General features: G+C 42.4%; 1 protein-coding gene across 2 annotated transcripts in view; it reads left to right on the forward strand.

The window, feature by feature from the left end:
- The window catches only part of ldlrad3 (low density lipoprotein receptor class A domain containing 3), a 77,196-nt gene that overhangs the window by 33,458 nt on the left and 26,076 nt on the right, over window positions 1-17,662 (forward strand). The window contains exons 3-4 of one of the 2 annotated variants that reach the window (XM_083973700.1): window positions 5,793-5,918; window positions 7,636-7,770. In XM_083973700.1, coding sequence (XP_083829826.1) covers window positions 5,793-5,918; window positions 7,636-7,770 — 261 coding nt within the window. The remainder of the gene's footprint in view (window positions 1-5,792; window positions 5,919-7,635; window positions 7,771-17,662) is intronic. The other variant, XM_083973701.1, reaches the window with a different exon arrangement.

The following is a 17,662-nucleotide window of genomic DNA, read 5'->3' on the forward strand; positions in this document are numbered from 1 at the left end:
CACTCAGAAACTTCTGAGCAACTACAACTTTTACTTTGCTTTAAATTAGAAGGGCCATCAGCAGGGCCAGTGGCTCCGGAAGAGCAAAGATCAGAGCACATCGACTACATCTCCTCGTGTAAGGCTCAAAATGGAGCTGCTTTCATGTCAGCGTTTCTCTAATCCACTGCTTGTATTGTCATTTGCTCAGAATCTAAAAAAGACATGTCTTCTGTGTTGTATTTTCCATCCAGTAGACCATGTTTCCTGTAGAAAAGAAAGAAATAAATGCTTTCCAGTCACATACACAATATTGCTGACCCTGTTTTCCTCCAGGACAATGATTCCTATCCTTGGGGTTGCAAGATAAATCTGTGGGGGGTCACAGAAGAGAATGGGTGATATTCAAAAACATTTTCCAATACACAAAATCTATTTATTTAATCTTTGGTTCTTTCTTACAATTGCTTTTGTTCTTGTCAAATGCCAGATAAGAGCCCCCTGAGGCCTTAAAGTGCAACTATAAAACTTTTGGGGAAAAAAAAGACTTTATACAATCTTCCACTCTAAATGACGCTGAATCCATAAGCAGTAAAAAGCACGATTGCTCCCCTAAATACACTCTGAGGTTTTACTGCATCAGCCTTACTGTATGTGATGATAAGCAACTCATGATTGCTAACGTTAGCCACTGTTAGCTAACTTCAGATGACATTGCAGAGTTTGACTTTACTCTTCTTTACTTAAGGTGTGCATTGTAGCTTTCAGTTTCTTTTCTGCTCTAAGAGACATGATCGTTTGTTTGAACAGCTCATCAGTCGCAGACATGTTAAACCAGTGACCTGTGCAGGGAAGCAAACTTGTCTTTATGCTGTAACATTTGCTAGAGGATCAGATCTGTGTGTACACAACATTGAATGCACTGTACAGCACACAGCACAGAAATACCAGGCGGCCTGTTCTGTTTAATCGCAGGGGGAGAGAAAGTCAGGGACTAACACAGACGTTGATGTTTTTTTTTTGTCAGTTATAGTTCAGAAGTCTATCAATACTTCGTAATACCGAACCATTTGGTGTTTTCATTATCTGATGCACTGTTTATTGATTCGGTTAGCTCCTCACAACAATTAGGAGGAAAAATAAATTCAGCTCAGAGGATTACTCGAATATTATCGCATCATCGCTTCCCGCAGTCATAACACAGCCAAAAGCCTGGAGGAACATCAATGGGTGGCTTTTTTTTTGTTTTTGTTTTTTCCCTTGCTTCTCTTTGTGTACTGACCTCCACAAAATACCCATGAGTTACTGAACTCCAGAGAGCCCCTAAATGTTTATCAACCACAAAGTTCTGCCGGACAGCAGGGGGGGTGGGGGGTGGGGTGGGTAGCCAAAAAACAAAAAGACTCCAGAGACAGATTGGGCTTGATGTAGATATCAACGCTCACACACTACCAACTGGTTACCAAAACCCACCTCGGGTAAGGGAAGGGTTGCTGAGATTAGGAGTGTGTGTTTATATGATAAGAGCAGTGACCAATGCACTGACTGGAACGCAAATAGCCATAGACATAATGGGAAGAAGGGGTTTTATTTTATTCTCCTTCCTCTCCTCCTTCCTCTCCTCCTCCTCCTCCTCCCTCTGTTGTCGTCTCTTCACGCCTGGTTCTGCCATGCTTCATTATGCGTAGGTGTTCTTCGCTCTGCGTGTGTTCGTGTCTCTGACTGGAGCATGTCTCCAGTCAAGAGAGAGAAAAGAAAATGGAAAAGAAAAATTGAAGAGAGAGAGAGACAGTGGAGCAATGATGGCCGGAAAAGTAAGGAAAGCAGAGGAAGATTTAATGCCACTGAGTCTGGCACATCCCATGTGCTTAGCGGTTGACTGATCAATGAGCTGGTGTAATTAATACCAAGGAACATGGATGAAATATTGATTAGTCTGACGTGCCGTCTCTCAGTCTGAAGCTACTATATCTCCCATTGTCTCCCCGGTTTTTCTCTTTCGGATTGAATTTTATCCTCGTTCCATCGACAGTCACAAATTAGGCAAAAAAATGATTGCTTCGAAATCTTCAAAGGAATAAGAGATGCTGCCTCATCATTTTACAATACTACGTAGGCCACTATCAGTTCAAACAAGGCAATTTTAGCAGCGAGTTGCTTTCTATGATGAATATTGCAGCAGAGTTATTATCTGACAGATCACGCACTGCTTTTCCACCATATGCCCTTGCTTGCTCGTTTTTCCTCTTCTATTGGAAGTTGTTGATGTTACTAGTATTTTTGCACATGCGCCCGACGGACCACATTCATTTGCTCATCTAGCATGAAGTTTGATGGCTTTTGGAGAACTCCAGTGGCCCGTAAACGCTTGGCCCTCGAGATGGAGGCAGCTCTATAATGTTGCAATTCCTCTCCCTGCACAGAAGGTTATTGTACAAGCGGAGTGCAGGGCTTAGACAGTGAATTGTACAGAATAATTATTGTGATCTCCCCCCAAACCCTCTCCAGTGAATCTAGCCCTGCCCTTCTTGCTTACACCTTGAGTCCATATTGATTTCCTCCCTTCAGAAAAGCTCAGCAAGGTCAGAGAAAACCTTTGAAGTTGTCGGCTGTCTCCGCTCTTCCTCGGCCGAGACTCTCTTGCGCTCGTTCTCCTCTGTTTTCTTTCTTGTTAGTCTCTTCCTCCGGTCCTTCTTCCTCACTCTGTCAATCATGCATGCCCATCACGACCAAGCCTACCTGTGCCGAACAAGTTATTCCGCTCTCTGGGGAGCTGAGGAGAGGGAGAAAAGGGGAGAAGTGTGGAGAAGGGCACGAGGGTGCATATCGGGGGAAGAGCATAGAGTGCTATATGCAACAGGAACTCTGCTGTCGGATACAGGCTGACACGAATCCTGAAGCCCCGGGGGAGATAAAGATAAGGAAGGCGAGACAAACAGTAGCATTCTGTTTCAACTTCATGTCAGATTCTCAAATGATTTAGTCTTAAACCCAAAGTATTCTGTGGATGTGAACTTTGTTTTGCTTTAGATATTGAAAACAAGCGGAAATATTTAAGTCTTGTCTCTTTTTCCGTGCTTTAAAATGTTCTTGTGGAAGAAAATTTCAGCTCCTGTCAAAAAGAGGCACCTCAATATAGTGTGTGTGCCTGTGATTGTATAGGAGACAGTAACAAAGAGGTTTGTGTGTTTTTATTTTTTCGTGCCTGCGTTTTGTGTGTCCTCCGACTGTGCATTTCGTTTTGATCCAGCCATGTTTTTCTGCTAGTGATAGTTTTACCTCAAGGAATCAGCTCGACTGCTAACCTCATTCGTTTTCATTTGTGCTGCTCAGTGAACACTGGAACTAAGTTTGGAAGGCGTCCAACAACCGTGCTTGTTTTACGTAAACAACTTCCACAAAGGCTCAGGGAAGAGGGAGAAGATTTTGAAAGGAAACTAAATCAGTTGAAACCAAGAAACAGAAATATTGGACACAGGATGAAATTTGTGGTTACAGGTTAAAGAGCAAGGGAGAGGTGCTGGAATGATTCGGCATTACCTGGACATGGAACAAACCTCAACAGAATTATCAAAGGAAACTAAATTGGGTGTGTTTATACCAGCTCTTCCATCCTCAACTTGCGCCTTCTAATTAATTTTTTTGTCTTCTTTTTCTGGGAAATGCTCAGCACGGGTTATAAGGGGCCATGCGTCCCCAAAACACAGCTAAGCACATTAGCTCTATCCTTCCAACCGGCACTGTCTCTCCCACCCACGAATTTCCCCTCATGAGCTTGTCCTTCAAGTGACTTTTGAGCTAATTTGGAACACAAACACTGGGTCAGATGAATCCTGCCAGCAGTAGAAGTGGTAATGAGGATTCGGATGAGGGAGGAAAAGCGAACGAGGAATCTCAGAGCAATAACAGAGCTGTCTCTCCAGCCAAGCCTGCCAAGGAAATAAAGAAAAAAACAGCCAGGATCCATGTCATTACGGAGGAGGAGGAAGTTGTAGTTTCCAAGAAGAAACTCTATATGTCTCTAGAAGACCAGTGCATGTTTCCACTAATTCCCACAACAGGTTCAAAACAAAGAAATCCAGAAATAGAATAAAAAAATCCGAGCCATGTACAAAAAAAAAAGATCAAACTAAAGATGTTTCCTTTGTTTGTGACCAGATGAATTTCACCGTACCCCCTCTTCACAGCAAGATGTTTTTGTATCTTTTCTTTTATGTGTGGCTACAGCTCGAAGCCATGTCTGTTTTTCTCCTTGGACTCTAATGATAGCGATATACCATGGAAAATGAGCTTTGGGTGGTTAGGGCCTCTGCCGTCCAGGTAAACAAAGGCTTCCCAGACTGTAGACACACAGATCGGGCGCTATCCCAGCTTCCTCCCGCGTTCAGCGGATTAAATTTCATCCTGGAGACGGGCGCTGCAAACCCTCCTGGTTGTTATGCCCAGCCCCCCCTCCTGTTCTTGCTACACATAAGCCTGAAAGAACTCATAAATCAGCCTACCACAATATATTGTAGAGGGAAAAATGCGCACCCCTGGCATTTGGGATGGCACTATGCCAGCCTATGAGCAGGCCAATTCCACCCTTTGTATTCAGTATAGAGACAAAAAACAACAACAACAAAAAAGAAAAGAAAAAAACAGACTTTGCGGTAGCTTGCTTGAGATGCACAAATGTAATGCAGTCATTTGAATGTGTGGGTTGTTCCATCCTATTGTTGTTGCGTAGTATTTAATATGATGTTTAAAATGTTATACGCTCACTGGCATTAATCTGGTCTACAACTACTATTATAACAATGTCTGAGCTGTAATTGGTGGTTTTTCCTTTCTCTGTCTTCAGAAGGCACAGCCACAACAGGAGATGCGCTCACACAAAGCCAGATATATAAGTTTAAGCTTTGGTATTATAATGTAAATGACTGGAATGGAACAACCCATGACTATAGTTTGGCGAATACCAGAAAAGAGATAAAAAAGGATTTGAGAGATAACACAGTATCTCACATGGATTTGGTTTATTATTACAAACTGTAAATACTAGCAGCGGTTTTAGTACCATGTCTTTTTTATGTCTTCCCTTGTTGCCATCAGGCTTTAAAATGTAAAACTTCAAAGTGCTCGAGCCAAAGCGAGGTCCTTTATGTTCCCCTTTTCTTTGCTCGCACCTTACAGTACCTGCTGTCTTGTTTTTCTCCTTCTGCCAAGGAAGACCAATGTGTTTGAATTAAAACTCAGGGAGTTAGCACTAAACGGAGCACGCCAGGCATTGATGTTCTGCAGGCTCGTCACTCAGTCTCAGGCCTGTCCTGGGAGATAAGACCCGTAGGCCTGCTTAGGCTGATCAATGGCAGAATCCATACAAACACTCTCCCACACGATTTGCTCTCTTTGTCTTTGTCATTAACTTGTTTTCTTCTCCTATCAGTACTTTGTGGTTCGGCATCTCACCCTTTACTTGTCATACTTAAGAGAGAACTTGAAGATAAGCGTAACAGAACAAAATGAGCTGGATAATTAATTGGTCTCTATTACACAGCAGCCGCTTGACTGTCTGAACCTTGGTTAAATGGTCTACTGTTTTAATTTTCAAACATACATTTGTGTGTATTGCGCTAACATAAAAGACAGACTTTAAAACTAACTTTATTGATGTGTTTTTCCCTCCCGATGTTGCATCACAGCCAAGGCTAATTCTGTCATAAAGAATGATGTGTTGCTGTAGATATTGCTGCATCATCTTCCCCATCACCCACAGACTGATCTATTGTTCTTCTCTTCCTCCACCCACCAATCCTCCCATCTGTCCTTAGCTAAGGTCAAGTCCAAGTGCGCTCCCACGTTCTTCGCCTGCGCTAATGGCGTCCACTGTATCATCGGACGTTTCCGCTGCAACGGCTTCAGCGACTGTCCTGACGGGAGCGACGAGGACAACTGCAGTGAGTCTCAGTACACGGCAACCAAATCCAATAAAAGCAATTGGTCTCACACCATGGTCACCAGTGATGTACTGTCCTCCAGTCATAACAGTTTATTATTCCTGCAGCCACTCATCATACAGCCAGCAGATGGTAGATGAATGAATATGGATTTAAGTCATGTCAAAGTACAATAATTCCTGTAAAGGCTGGGCAAGGTATTAAAGGAACATTCCAGCTATTTTGCAAATTAAGCCAGTTTCCACATCATATGCTCAAGTATATGAGAAATAGCCCCGATGTTGTCATCAGAGTTATCTCAGCAAATAAGCAAAGAGAATAATAGGGTTTAAAGACTGGAGGTGAGTAGGTACATTGCATTGTGGGTAATCAATCACTGAGGAACAAAAGTTCTGCTGTCTCATTTTTTTCCTAATAATGACATAGTCATCCAATATAATGGAAATGCTATATTAAATTGCAGTAGCACTTCAAGCAAATATTGGCTTCATCAGTAAAAAGAACAAATTACTTGAATAGACCAGCACAGAGTAATGAAAAGAAATGGCTGGAAATGAAAATGCTTTTGATCCATTTTAATCTAGGAGCTAATGGGAGGAGTCAAATACAGATAACAATCACAGATGCATCTTTACATGTTTCACATTTTGTTGTCTCATCTTTGTTGTTCTTCCCTTCATCTGCATTTTTAAACAAATAAATCAAAAGGCCTTGTTCTAAATACTCAACTGCAATCATCAACATTGTTGCTTTGTTCGGCTGCTCTCCTGGTGCCAGCACAGTGTTTCTGTTCTATTGTGTGAAGCTGCTCTGCCTTATATCCCATCTTGCAGAGGAAAATGAAAGAGAGTGTCATTTTTATAAAGAATGTAATTTGCTACATCTACACTGCACCACTGTCCCCTCCACTCTTTTTCAAGTTATTTCACCCTTTCGCATTGTAACTCCTGACTACACTCCCTTGCTCCCTCAGCTTTTTTTTTTTTAAATATCCATACAACAGTTGACAGGCCGTAGTTATCTGTCTGTTTTATCAGGGATATACATTGTCCTCACGTGACCCCATCTCTGCTTTCCCAGCATGGAACGTGCATCAAACCAATCACTTACCATTGTCAGAGGCGCTGTTCCTAGCCTGCAGGGTCCCACACTCACAAATCTAATCTAGCCATTTAAATGGGGCTATGCTCCACGCTCCCAGCACATACTGCGTCACGACTGTGTAATTGCTTGGATCTTCTCACAAGATAATTCCGCCTCATTTTGCAGAAGCTAGAACAAAGACAAATGTGAAAGTGTGCTAATAAAAGAAGTGGTATAGGGCTGGACAGGATTCTCTTTCTTTTGAGTTTCATCTTTTTTTTTTAAATCCAGCTCCTCAGATCAAATGCTTTACTGACTCACATCATTTTTAATGTTTAATTTCTTCTTTGAAAATCCCCACGAAACTGCAACACCCGTGTTATTCGTTTAATTTTAATGATATCAGTGTGTTGTCACTGGGATGAGAGCAACAAGTTAAGAAAATCCACTTCTAACAAATTGCCCAAACTACCTCTGCAGAATATTAATGCAATTTGCTTTGAAATCACATTTCTGCATTTAAAGTTTGTTTCTTAGTTAAACAGGTGTTCCTGTGGCTCTCTGAGCTTTCTGACTGAAAATCTTTCCATGACCCAACACTTGACCCCTGATGTCTGCTCTGACTTTAACACAGCAGGGAACCCACTGGTGTGCCTGGAGTCTCGCTTCAAGTGCCGAAATGGTCGCTGTGTAGACCGCAGCTTCCTGTGCAACGGCCAGGACAACTGCCAGGACAACAGTGACGAGGAGCTCTGCCTGACCACAGCAGGTACGTCACGAAATCAAACAGGAGGTTGTCATGCAACCAGGAAAACAAAAACGAAACAATGAAGGTCTTTTATTTTTAAAACTGGAAACTTACCCAGGCAGGAACAGAAAGACCAGAGATTCTTGATCCTGCTCATGGGCCTTTATAGTGACATTATGATTTGCAAACTTGAAATTTTAAGTCCAGTGACATGTTTATTGCATGATAAGTATATGATTTGAATGAAAGAAATGAAAGAAGCATGTTCAAACATGCAGTCACTTGCCACTGAAGCATCCCTTTCTCATGTCCTGTAATTACACAGCACCAAGAATGGTTGTGTGGATAAGTTTTTGGAGTTTTGAGAGATTGGTTTTGTGATTTGGTTTGTCAGAAAAAGCTGCCGAGAGCAATTACTACAAGTGAATGAGTTAGATAAGTTTTCCTCTCACAGTTATGAGGGAAATTCTTGAAATAGCCATCTCTATCTTCATTCAGTTAATTCACTCCTTTTAGAGTTCATTTGCACCAGAACGCAAATGTGACAAAACTGGTGTTTGTACAGTTAATCAAGACATAATTGCCGGAAATATTGGCAGTGAACTTCAGAGCAGGTGGTAGCTTGTGGATGGAGCATTCCCTTCTTCTATTAAAGTGGATACAGTGACGATAGAGGGGTTGGAAGATTCTGTCACTCAATATGTCACATCATCTGATATTTCTGGAGATGTCACTTAGGAAGTGTACAGCACAGTCTGTGCCTCATGAAGACACAAAGCCACTGACAGATGAAACTTTAAGGAAGACATAAGCTGCTTTTATTCACTTAACTCCTTCCAGTGTCTGTGTAATACACAAACACGCTGTGGCATCATTAGCATAGCGCTATGAAATGCAATGCTGTTGATGGCATCCCGGTGAGTTTGTATTGCAGCAGCAGTGGGATCATCCCTTACAGTGAGTCTGATGTCTGATGTTATGAGAATGTCTTATCCACTGGCAGGTACCCCTTAGATCTGGCATGCCATTTTTATTCCACTGGCAGCTTCACTTCTCCCAGGCAGCTGCCACCACCACAGTACAACATTCAGCCCCTGTCTTCACCTCAACTGTACTTTCACTGGCAAGCTGACATGATTCCTTCCAGCAGGCCGGCCATGATGTGCATATAACCCCAGGCTAAGAGATGTGGACCACTGGCGGTGTGTGTTTTTATCTCCTCCAAAAAATTGAAAATAGAAAAAATAATAAAAAATCCTGAGTTGAGGTTCTGCTACTCTCTGGGGGGAAAAAATCTGTCAGAAATAAGAAAACAATGCTGGCAATAACCTGTCAGAGTCTTCTTTGCCCACGAGACAGTACCGTTATTATCAGTACTGTGATTGGCCAAGTCAGCAGAACCTTGATCGAAACTAGAGAGGCAAAACATGTCTGATGAACAGAGGAGGATCTGTGCAGCCGTCACACCATACACTTCAAAATATGAACGCTAAACCGGGGCACAAAAAATTACAACGCCACTTATTTATTCATCTTTCCTCGACTGGAGAAAATTGCAGCGCTCTGACACTACAGGCAAACCACAGATCAGATAATGATTGCAGGAGATAATTATTCTACTTATTATAATTTAGCATACTGATGTGTTTCCTCAAAATCTATACGAAATAGAATAGAGTAGAGTAAAACTTTATTCATCCCCGCAGGGAAATTCAAATGTCAGGGAGCTCATCACAAAAAAAACAGATAACAACAGCCACACTTCCAGTTCATCCAAATGAGCACAAACTAACATAGAGCATATAGCACAAGAACATACCATAAAATAAGTTAAAATAAATTAAAGTGCAAGTGTAGAGTTTAGAATTAATTAAAAATGAATTATAAAATTGCAGACCGTAGCCATTATAGTGGGTGTGTATGTGTGTGGGCGTACATGTACACGTGCATGCGTGGATGAATGAGGATGACTGTGTGTGTGTGGGTGCATGTGTGGCTGAATTAAGTTAAATTCAGGAGGGTGGGGAGTTGAACAGTCTTATTGCCCTGGGGACAAAGGATCTCCTGAACCGCTCCGTCCTACAGCGCAGTGAGAGAAGCCGACTGCTGCGGAGAGAGGAGGTCTGCTATTGTTCATAACAGCTTCCAGTTTGTTCACTGTGCCCCTCTCCACCACAGATCTTAGTGCGTCCAGCTTTCCTCCCACCACTTTTTTTGACCAGCTTGTCAAGCCGCTTAGTGTTCTTGTCCGTCAGGCTGCCACCCCAGCACACAGCCGCATAGAAACGAGCACTGTGGCCACTACAGTGTGATGAAACTATGTCCAGCATCTCCACACACACATCAGAAGACCTGAGTGTCCGCAGGAAGAACAGTCAACTGCCCCTTCCTGTAGTTATCGTCCAAGAGGACCCCGAGATTTTTATAGGTGGACACCATCTCAATGTCCCTGGACCGAGACTGGTTGATGGTGTGACCCTTTTTTTCCAAATATGCTATAATTAGTTAACCTTTTAAGAAATATGTGTGTAATTAGTGAAGATGTGAAGTTCTCATTATTTATTTTTTTATTCATTTTATTATTTTTTTTGCACGTTTGTGTGTGTGTGAGAAAGAGAGAGACAGAAACAAAGAGAGGAGGGTCCATCCATCATCAGGAACTGACTCAGTTAATGCAGAGCCACAGTTTGCTGAAAAGAGCAAAAGAGTGCCACAGGAATATTGACTGAAATCTGTGTCCACTGCACTCCATTTCCTTATTAGGGGGAAGTAAACAATGCCAAATTGTGCGTCTTTATGGCATCTGAGGCTTTTGATCTCAATAATAACCGGCTGCTGTATAAAGAGATAAAACAATCGAAACAGCTCACTGTTTGCGGGAAATAGTAATTATGGACGTATCTGAAATGTGTTTTCTTCTGTTAAGTAAAGTCTTCTCCTCGCTGTTTTTTAACAACGCTCTCATTCTGTTGCGCATCACAAAATGTTTATGCACCTTAATATAGGCTCAGTGAATAACTGAGGGCTGCTTTACTATACCTCATTCTGCTCATCCTGAGTGCGATTATTTTACTCCATCTCCTTCAAAGAGAAAGTGTTCTGCTTTGCAGCGATTTTATTAAAAGGCCTGCCATGGTTGACTGAGAGGCTCCTCAGACTGCCTTCATCTCTAAAATGTTTCTACAGGTCTCGAGAACCAAGTTGTATCTTTTTTTCTTATCATAAAAATGCATGATTTTTTTTTTCAGCAATCCAGCAGAGCAGATTGAATGTGTTCAATTCGCAGAAATGTGTCAGTGTGACTACTTGTATCCCGAGTCTGCTTGGATGTGTTGTTATATTCCCAAAGACTCTGTCACTGCTATTTTTATAGTAGTGTTTGTATGTATGGAGCACAATTGCCCCCAAATGTTCCCCTTGCTTTATTTTTTTTTTAGAGCTGAAAACTTGTGAGGAGAACAGCTGCTGAGGAGTTGTGAGCTCCATGTTGCTGTGGCCTTCAGAACAGGCAGAGAAGTTTTTTTCCTTTATTTCTCTCTTTTTTTATCATCACCCTCTGTGCTTCAGAGGAAGTGAAGGCACCACTGCAGTTTGACTCTGCATTTCTTTCCTGTTTGCACACACACACATGCACACACACTCACGCACACACATAGCTTACATTCTGCTCTGACTTTCCCTCTCTCTATAATAAGCACAGACCTGCAGGTGACAGATAAGGCATACAATATCCGCTCTAAGCCACCTGTGCACGGCATCTCCTTCCTTACTCTCTCTCTCTCTCTCCTGCACATCCACCACACTCTCCCTCTGTTCATCTCCTCTTCCTCCTCACCCATAATTACTTACCTCAGTGTCTCCACATTTGCTTTCTCTATTTGAATGATCTAGTGAGATATCGGCACGCAGCTTGTCAGCGGACACATCATTATGGCATTTATAGACTAGCATTTGGTTATCTTGCCCAAGGTGTCAGACGGCCAGATTTACACAAACCATCCTCCTGGCTTCTTTATTCCTCCTGTGTCTTCAATTCCCATTTAACACTTTGGCACATTTAGACACAAACAGGGCTGCAGAGAGCTGCTTTTACTGTTTATCTTTTTATTTGATGGATAATTGATTTTTTGGGAATAGCAGAGAGGTGGCAAAGTGGCAAACAGTGCAATGTAACAATACACAATCTTCTATAAATGCAGTGGTGCAATCTTCGCACCATGAGATAGAAGGAGTGGGATGGGGAGTCTGTAACGGATAACAGAGATAAAGAAATGGAAAGCGTACCACATAAACATAATATAGTGAGCCAGAAAGGGAGTCGCGAGGAGCAATGAATAGCAATGGGCAGGAAGATGGAGGTAAGCAAAGAGAGTTAGGTGATTTAGAAGAGAAAGGCGGGGATTTGGATAGAAGTGAGTGAGGGGTAGCGATAAGCGGGAGAGGATGAGAGCAACATCCATCTCAAGTCGAGCCCCGAGGCCGAGCAGTGTAACTCTGGAAACAGAAATGGCATGAAAGCTAGTTTTGCAAAGCTGAGCTTGTCTTTGCTCTTTCCCCAGTCTCTCCAGTCTTTGCTTATAGCAGGAGAAAGAGAACACAGTGACAGAACTCATGTTCGGCCCCTTGCAACGAATTGGTGTTGAAACACCGCCAAAGGGGCAAAGCGGACTTGGCCAGATGCTGGGGGGAGCCCTTGCTGAGAACAAGAGAGCAGCTCTGCATATCCAACGAAGCATGTGCACGGGTGCATGAGCACAGATACACAGTCAGACAAACAACTCCAAGAATCAAGCCGCATCTGGCAGTGGTTGCTCTGCATATTTAATTGAAACAAGAAAAAGAGAGACTTGTTAATCTCCTGAAGAAACTTTGTGAAGGTCACGGCATCAACGAGTTTAGAAAAAAGCGATGAACACAGGAGCTGAGGCGTTTCAGAAAGAGTTAGAGAATCCCTTTAGTGTCATTTAAGAAAAGTAATTGATTTAAAATGCACACATCAGCATCTCTCATTACGCATTAATTAACACGAATAGACAGTATCAGATGGTGTGGTGACTGTGGGAGAGTGATTAATTCTCACATCTCCACCATCAAAAAGAAGCTGCTTCCTGGCTGCAGCCTTTTTAAGTGAAGTTGTTGTGAGAGGAAAAGTAACAGCGGGGGAGTGCGACTGGTGTGAAGGTAAAAAACACAGGGACAGAGAGAGGATGATTCGAGGGTTTCGAAAAAGCTCTCAAACGGCTTTGTGCATTTTTGAAGATAAGGTATGCTTTTTGTGTGGACACGAGCATGAAAGGCATTTGTTTTGCTTGTGTTTGTGTGTGTTTGCATATGATTCAATGTGCATTTGTTCCAGTTGGCAAAACACAAATAATTCAAAATTTTGTCATGTTCATGTTGTGCATTCAAGTTTCACTTTGGACCGTAGCATTTCCAAACATCATGAGAGGAGGATTTATGCTCCTGCTGCTCTGTCTGCTCCAGACTCTATTTATTTTAATATCAGTGAAATAATTGACCAAATAAAAGCAAAAATAAATCCTTAAGCTCATAAAAACTGCAAAGGCTTTAGCTCAGCAACACTTTGAAAGCCTCATGTCGTCAATTTGGATTCTTTGAACAAAAGGGGGCCGACATTAATTGTGCAGACCAACAGGGTTCAGACATGTTGACATTCCCGACGCATCTTGGAATATATTTACACTGTTCGCTGGATGAATCTATTAACATGTGATTTAAATTACAATGCATTGTAAACAGAAGTTATTTATAGTTTTTTTTTCTTTCTTTTTTTTCTGCTCAAGGGTATTTATGTGCCATTCTTACAGAAGGGCTGCATCCAAGGGTAGGCCTGAATGCATTTTGTATCAGTAGCTACACATATTCTGTAATGTCCAGACTCCTGTAGAGACAGGCAGGCTGCCCCCATAGCAAACTGAAAGTGTCTCATCCTGTGTGGTCCAGTGAACACAACTGTCACAATCTTATTTCTTTCTTTTTTCTTTTTATTACGGCTTCTGCAAGTGACCCCATCAGAGAAATAATGTGTCTACAGGTCCTCAGAGAGGCGCCAGTCAGTGTGAGATGCCGGCCGGCAGTCTGACAATTAACATTACATGCTACATGAGTGTACTGTCAAAACACTGTCAGCTGACATCGCCCCTGACCCCCCGATTGGTTTGATGAAAATTAGTACAAAGAAAAAAATACAGCCCAAAATGACATCGGCAAAACGATTTGCCACCAAGACTTCACAGAGAGCACGAATGTGTATAATTAAATGGCGAGCCTCTCAGCGAGAATGCCTCCTTCTCACTGTGCTTGTCAGGGGAATTTGACTTACTGTAACAATGGCTGTTCAACTAAAACACTAATGTGCTCATGAGCTCCATTTTGGCCAACATGGCCACATATTAACAAATGCTCTCATTCCTCACCAGCGGCACAATAAGCAGTTTTAACCTTCTGGTATGTGTATATGGAGCTTCCTCTCTGAGAAGTCAAATCCCTCATTTTAAACTCCAGGGATGCTCCCCTCCTACAGAGAGTAATCTGCAGCTTTCTATTTGTTATATCCTCCCAAGGCTGTGTAAGAATTACTCGATAGATCAACTAGCACTGCATCTGCTGTTTTGCATAAGCACTATGTATTCAACAACCTGTCTCTACAGCCCTACCATTTACAGGCCCTATAAACACTAGTAAATCAGACATGGCTGTATATACAGTGACTGTCTGCTGACATCTAGCTGTTACTCTTGCCTTCCATTAGCATAGCCAGTAAAGTAGACATTAATATATAGTGTCAGTCTGATATATAAAGAACAAAGGATGTCAGAGTGATTAAAAGTCCCACAGTCTGTATTCACTATTGGTATCCTTTTAGCTTGCTAATAGCTTCTCACACTACCACGTCCTCCCCCATTGATTGCTGCCAGACTTCGGGGCCGAATATTTTACGTGCCATAGATTAAAATGACAAGTTAATCCATGTGCAATTTTTGTGGTAAAGACGTGCGCGACGTGTGAGATGCTGGCCTGCTCGTGCTCTTCGTCACTAGCACTCTATGAGCACTGGCGGAGAGAGAGAAAGGTGTGGGAGGGAGCGTGAAATGGCGTAGGGGAATATAATGGCAGCAGACTGAGGTGTGGGAGAGGAATGTAATAGCGCCAGTTTATCAGAGCCAACACACACTTGACAGGCACAAATAGGGGAGGTTGCACATGTCACCGCCCATGGATTTGAACTTTGGAAAAGTTTCAAAAGGTTTTTTCTTTTTTTTTATGCTTTTGTCAGCCTGAAGCCCATTCGCAGCGTTGAGGGTCTCTCTGCTGTTGGTCTGCAGTAGAAGACGTCCAAGCGGTTGGCAACATGCTGTTTACTGCTTCTGGCATCGCTGCTGAACTGTGGGGAAGCAGCCTTGTAGTTTGTTGATTCAAATCATAAATAAAATACATTTTTCTAGTATTATAAGAGTGCATTTTAAAGTAGTGGGTCTGGCAGTGGACTATAGAATGCTGTTTTTCTGTTGTGGAAATGAGTGGCGTATAGTTCATGTTTATCCACCCATCTGCTGCCTGCATCGGACTACTCTGTGTTTTTTCTGCTTTATCTGAGAATATACCCACACTTTGTTTCATCTCTCCTCCCTCCCTCCCCCCCTCTCTCTCCCAAGTGTCAGTCCTGTCAGAGCCTCTGTTGTTTAAGGGCCTTGTTGCCATTGACTATGGCCACTGCTCAAGGAGGGGAGGAGGAGAGGGGGTGGGGGTTTCTTCCGGGACCAGTGTCTGCATGAATCATCCCACGTCCTTGAATCGGGACCAGTCAGCCGTCGCTGCTCAGGCTCCTGTAAATTAACAACCTTTCCCTCCTAAACCTCTCCTCATTCAGTCGCCATGGTGATGGTGGTCAAGTGACGACCTGCACCCACAGACGAGTGGAGGAATTTCACTCAGAACAAAAGCTCCACTGTGGAGCGAGGGTGCTTTTACAATTTTTTTTTTTTTTTTTTTTTTTTTTTTTGTGTGTGTGCGTGTTGTGTGTTCATGTATGTTGGTGAGTGGGTGTTGAGTGAGTGTGCACTGGTGATTGTTTCCCATCACTTCTCGAAATCGTTCTCTCTTCACTTTCTTACTTGAATAGTTTTTTTGGCTGGATGAGTCTAAAGTAAGTCCAAGTTTGACATTAATAGGTGATTCAGTGTAAGTTTCAATCTCTGGTGGAGCTGGCTCACTCTGTGGCATCCTTCCACGAGCCAGAAGCACTCGGTCATGTTCAGTGGTCTGATATTGAACCATTAGATTGCCTAAGTGACACCATAAAATGGAAATCCCCAAAGAGGACAGAAAACAAGCTCATTATCTCACTGATTTGTGCGTCCACGAGCATCACATTTGCATTAGAGTGTGTTAAGCTTGGCCTGGACTCCAGTGTTCCCCTGCTCCATTGACGCTTGGCTTGGAGAGACGGGCCCCTCTCTGGCCCCTCAGGCCTCAGTCAGTGCACACTCACTGGTTGGCTGACAGCAGAAAGGAAGTGAGTGTGCGGTGCTTGAATGAGGCTCTCTCTCTTTAAGTATTTTCCTTCCATCTCTTCATCTGAATCATTTCAGTCATTTGCACTACCTTCACTCTATTCACAGCACTCTCACATTTTTTTGTCCTTTTTTTTTTTGGTTTTTGTGGTTTAGAAAAATGTGCTTGTCTGTTCTGTATTGTGCAAACTCCAATGAGGCTCACAAAGCCATTATCTCTCCTGAAAAATATCACATTAAAGAAGAACTAAGAGGTGTGGAGGCTGCACCAATACGAGATATCAACTGCTCATTAGTCACTACGCTGAAGTCCTCACCAGCTGTAAAGTGGCGGTAGATACTTTGACTACGTCTTTGCAAAAACTTTAGAGACTATTAATTAAGTCTTTAATCGTTTCAGCATTCTATAAAGGGAACTTAAAAGGAAAATCTAATCACCCCTCATTTTCATTTTCTCTTTTAAATGTTTCCTTACGTTTGCACAACAGACTTTTTCTTCATTATTATCTCTGTTGGCTCGTTGTGGCCCAAGAGAAGAGAAAAATGCTGTTTTTGCATTATTAAATTGCATTTACTTCAAAATGGAGAAAATTATGAAACCAGAGCAAAGAGCTGAACTGAAATGGATTTCATTCTCTTGGATAACTTTGATGAATGTTGGGTGAAATTTAGATACAGTACTTTTAAAAAGATGGTTATGTGCCCAGAGCTCAATTTAATTTCGCCCACACGATTTTTTTCTTGACCATATTATCTCTTCTTCAGGCATATCTAATGCGCCCATCCATGAGTAGCAGAGTCACTTAGTAGCATTACAAACTCCTTTCTGCTGCAGTAAATCATAGTGTTAAACCAGAATGGCCACCTCAGTTGTGCAGAGGCTGAAAGGCGGGTGCGTTAAAGTGACTAAGAGTTGCTAAAATATGAATTTAAAATTGGAGCAATCAGTACAGGCATCAGGTACTCAATTGCCTCTAATCAAAATGAGTGGGTCCCTAAATACCTCTTCTTCAGGCTGCGAAATCCCACTGATTGGCTGTCAGGGTGCTGGGAGTTATTTGGGGCTTGGAACACAGCTTTCAGTCTCAAGGCTGAATATTTTAATTTTAATTCCATGTGTGATTTTTCGATGATGTGCATTTATTTATTGGTTAGTGTGACAGTTACTAATGCAGGATTAATTATTACTAAGGGGCAGCATTATCCCCATGCATCTCTGTGGCATTGGGCCAAAATGATGTGCAGCTATTAGGAGTAAACAGATATACAGCCTTGAGTGATGCATTAGGTGTCAGTCGGCTCTCACTCTAATGGGCTGGGTTATTTTCTGCAAATGCATTTTCTGACAATGCTGTAAGCGTGCATTCACCCATGGCGTG

This window comes from Trachurus trachurus (genome assembly GCF_905171665.1).
Source record: "Trachurus trachurus genome assembly, chromosome: 6".
In the NCBI taxonomy this organism is placed as follows: domain Eukaryota; kingdom Metazoa; phylum Chordata; class Actinopteri; order Carangiformes; family Carangidae; genus Trachurus; species Trachurus trachurus.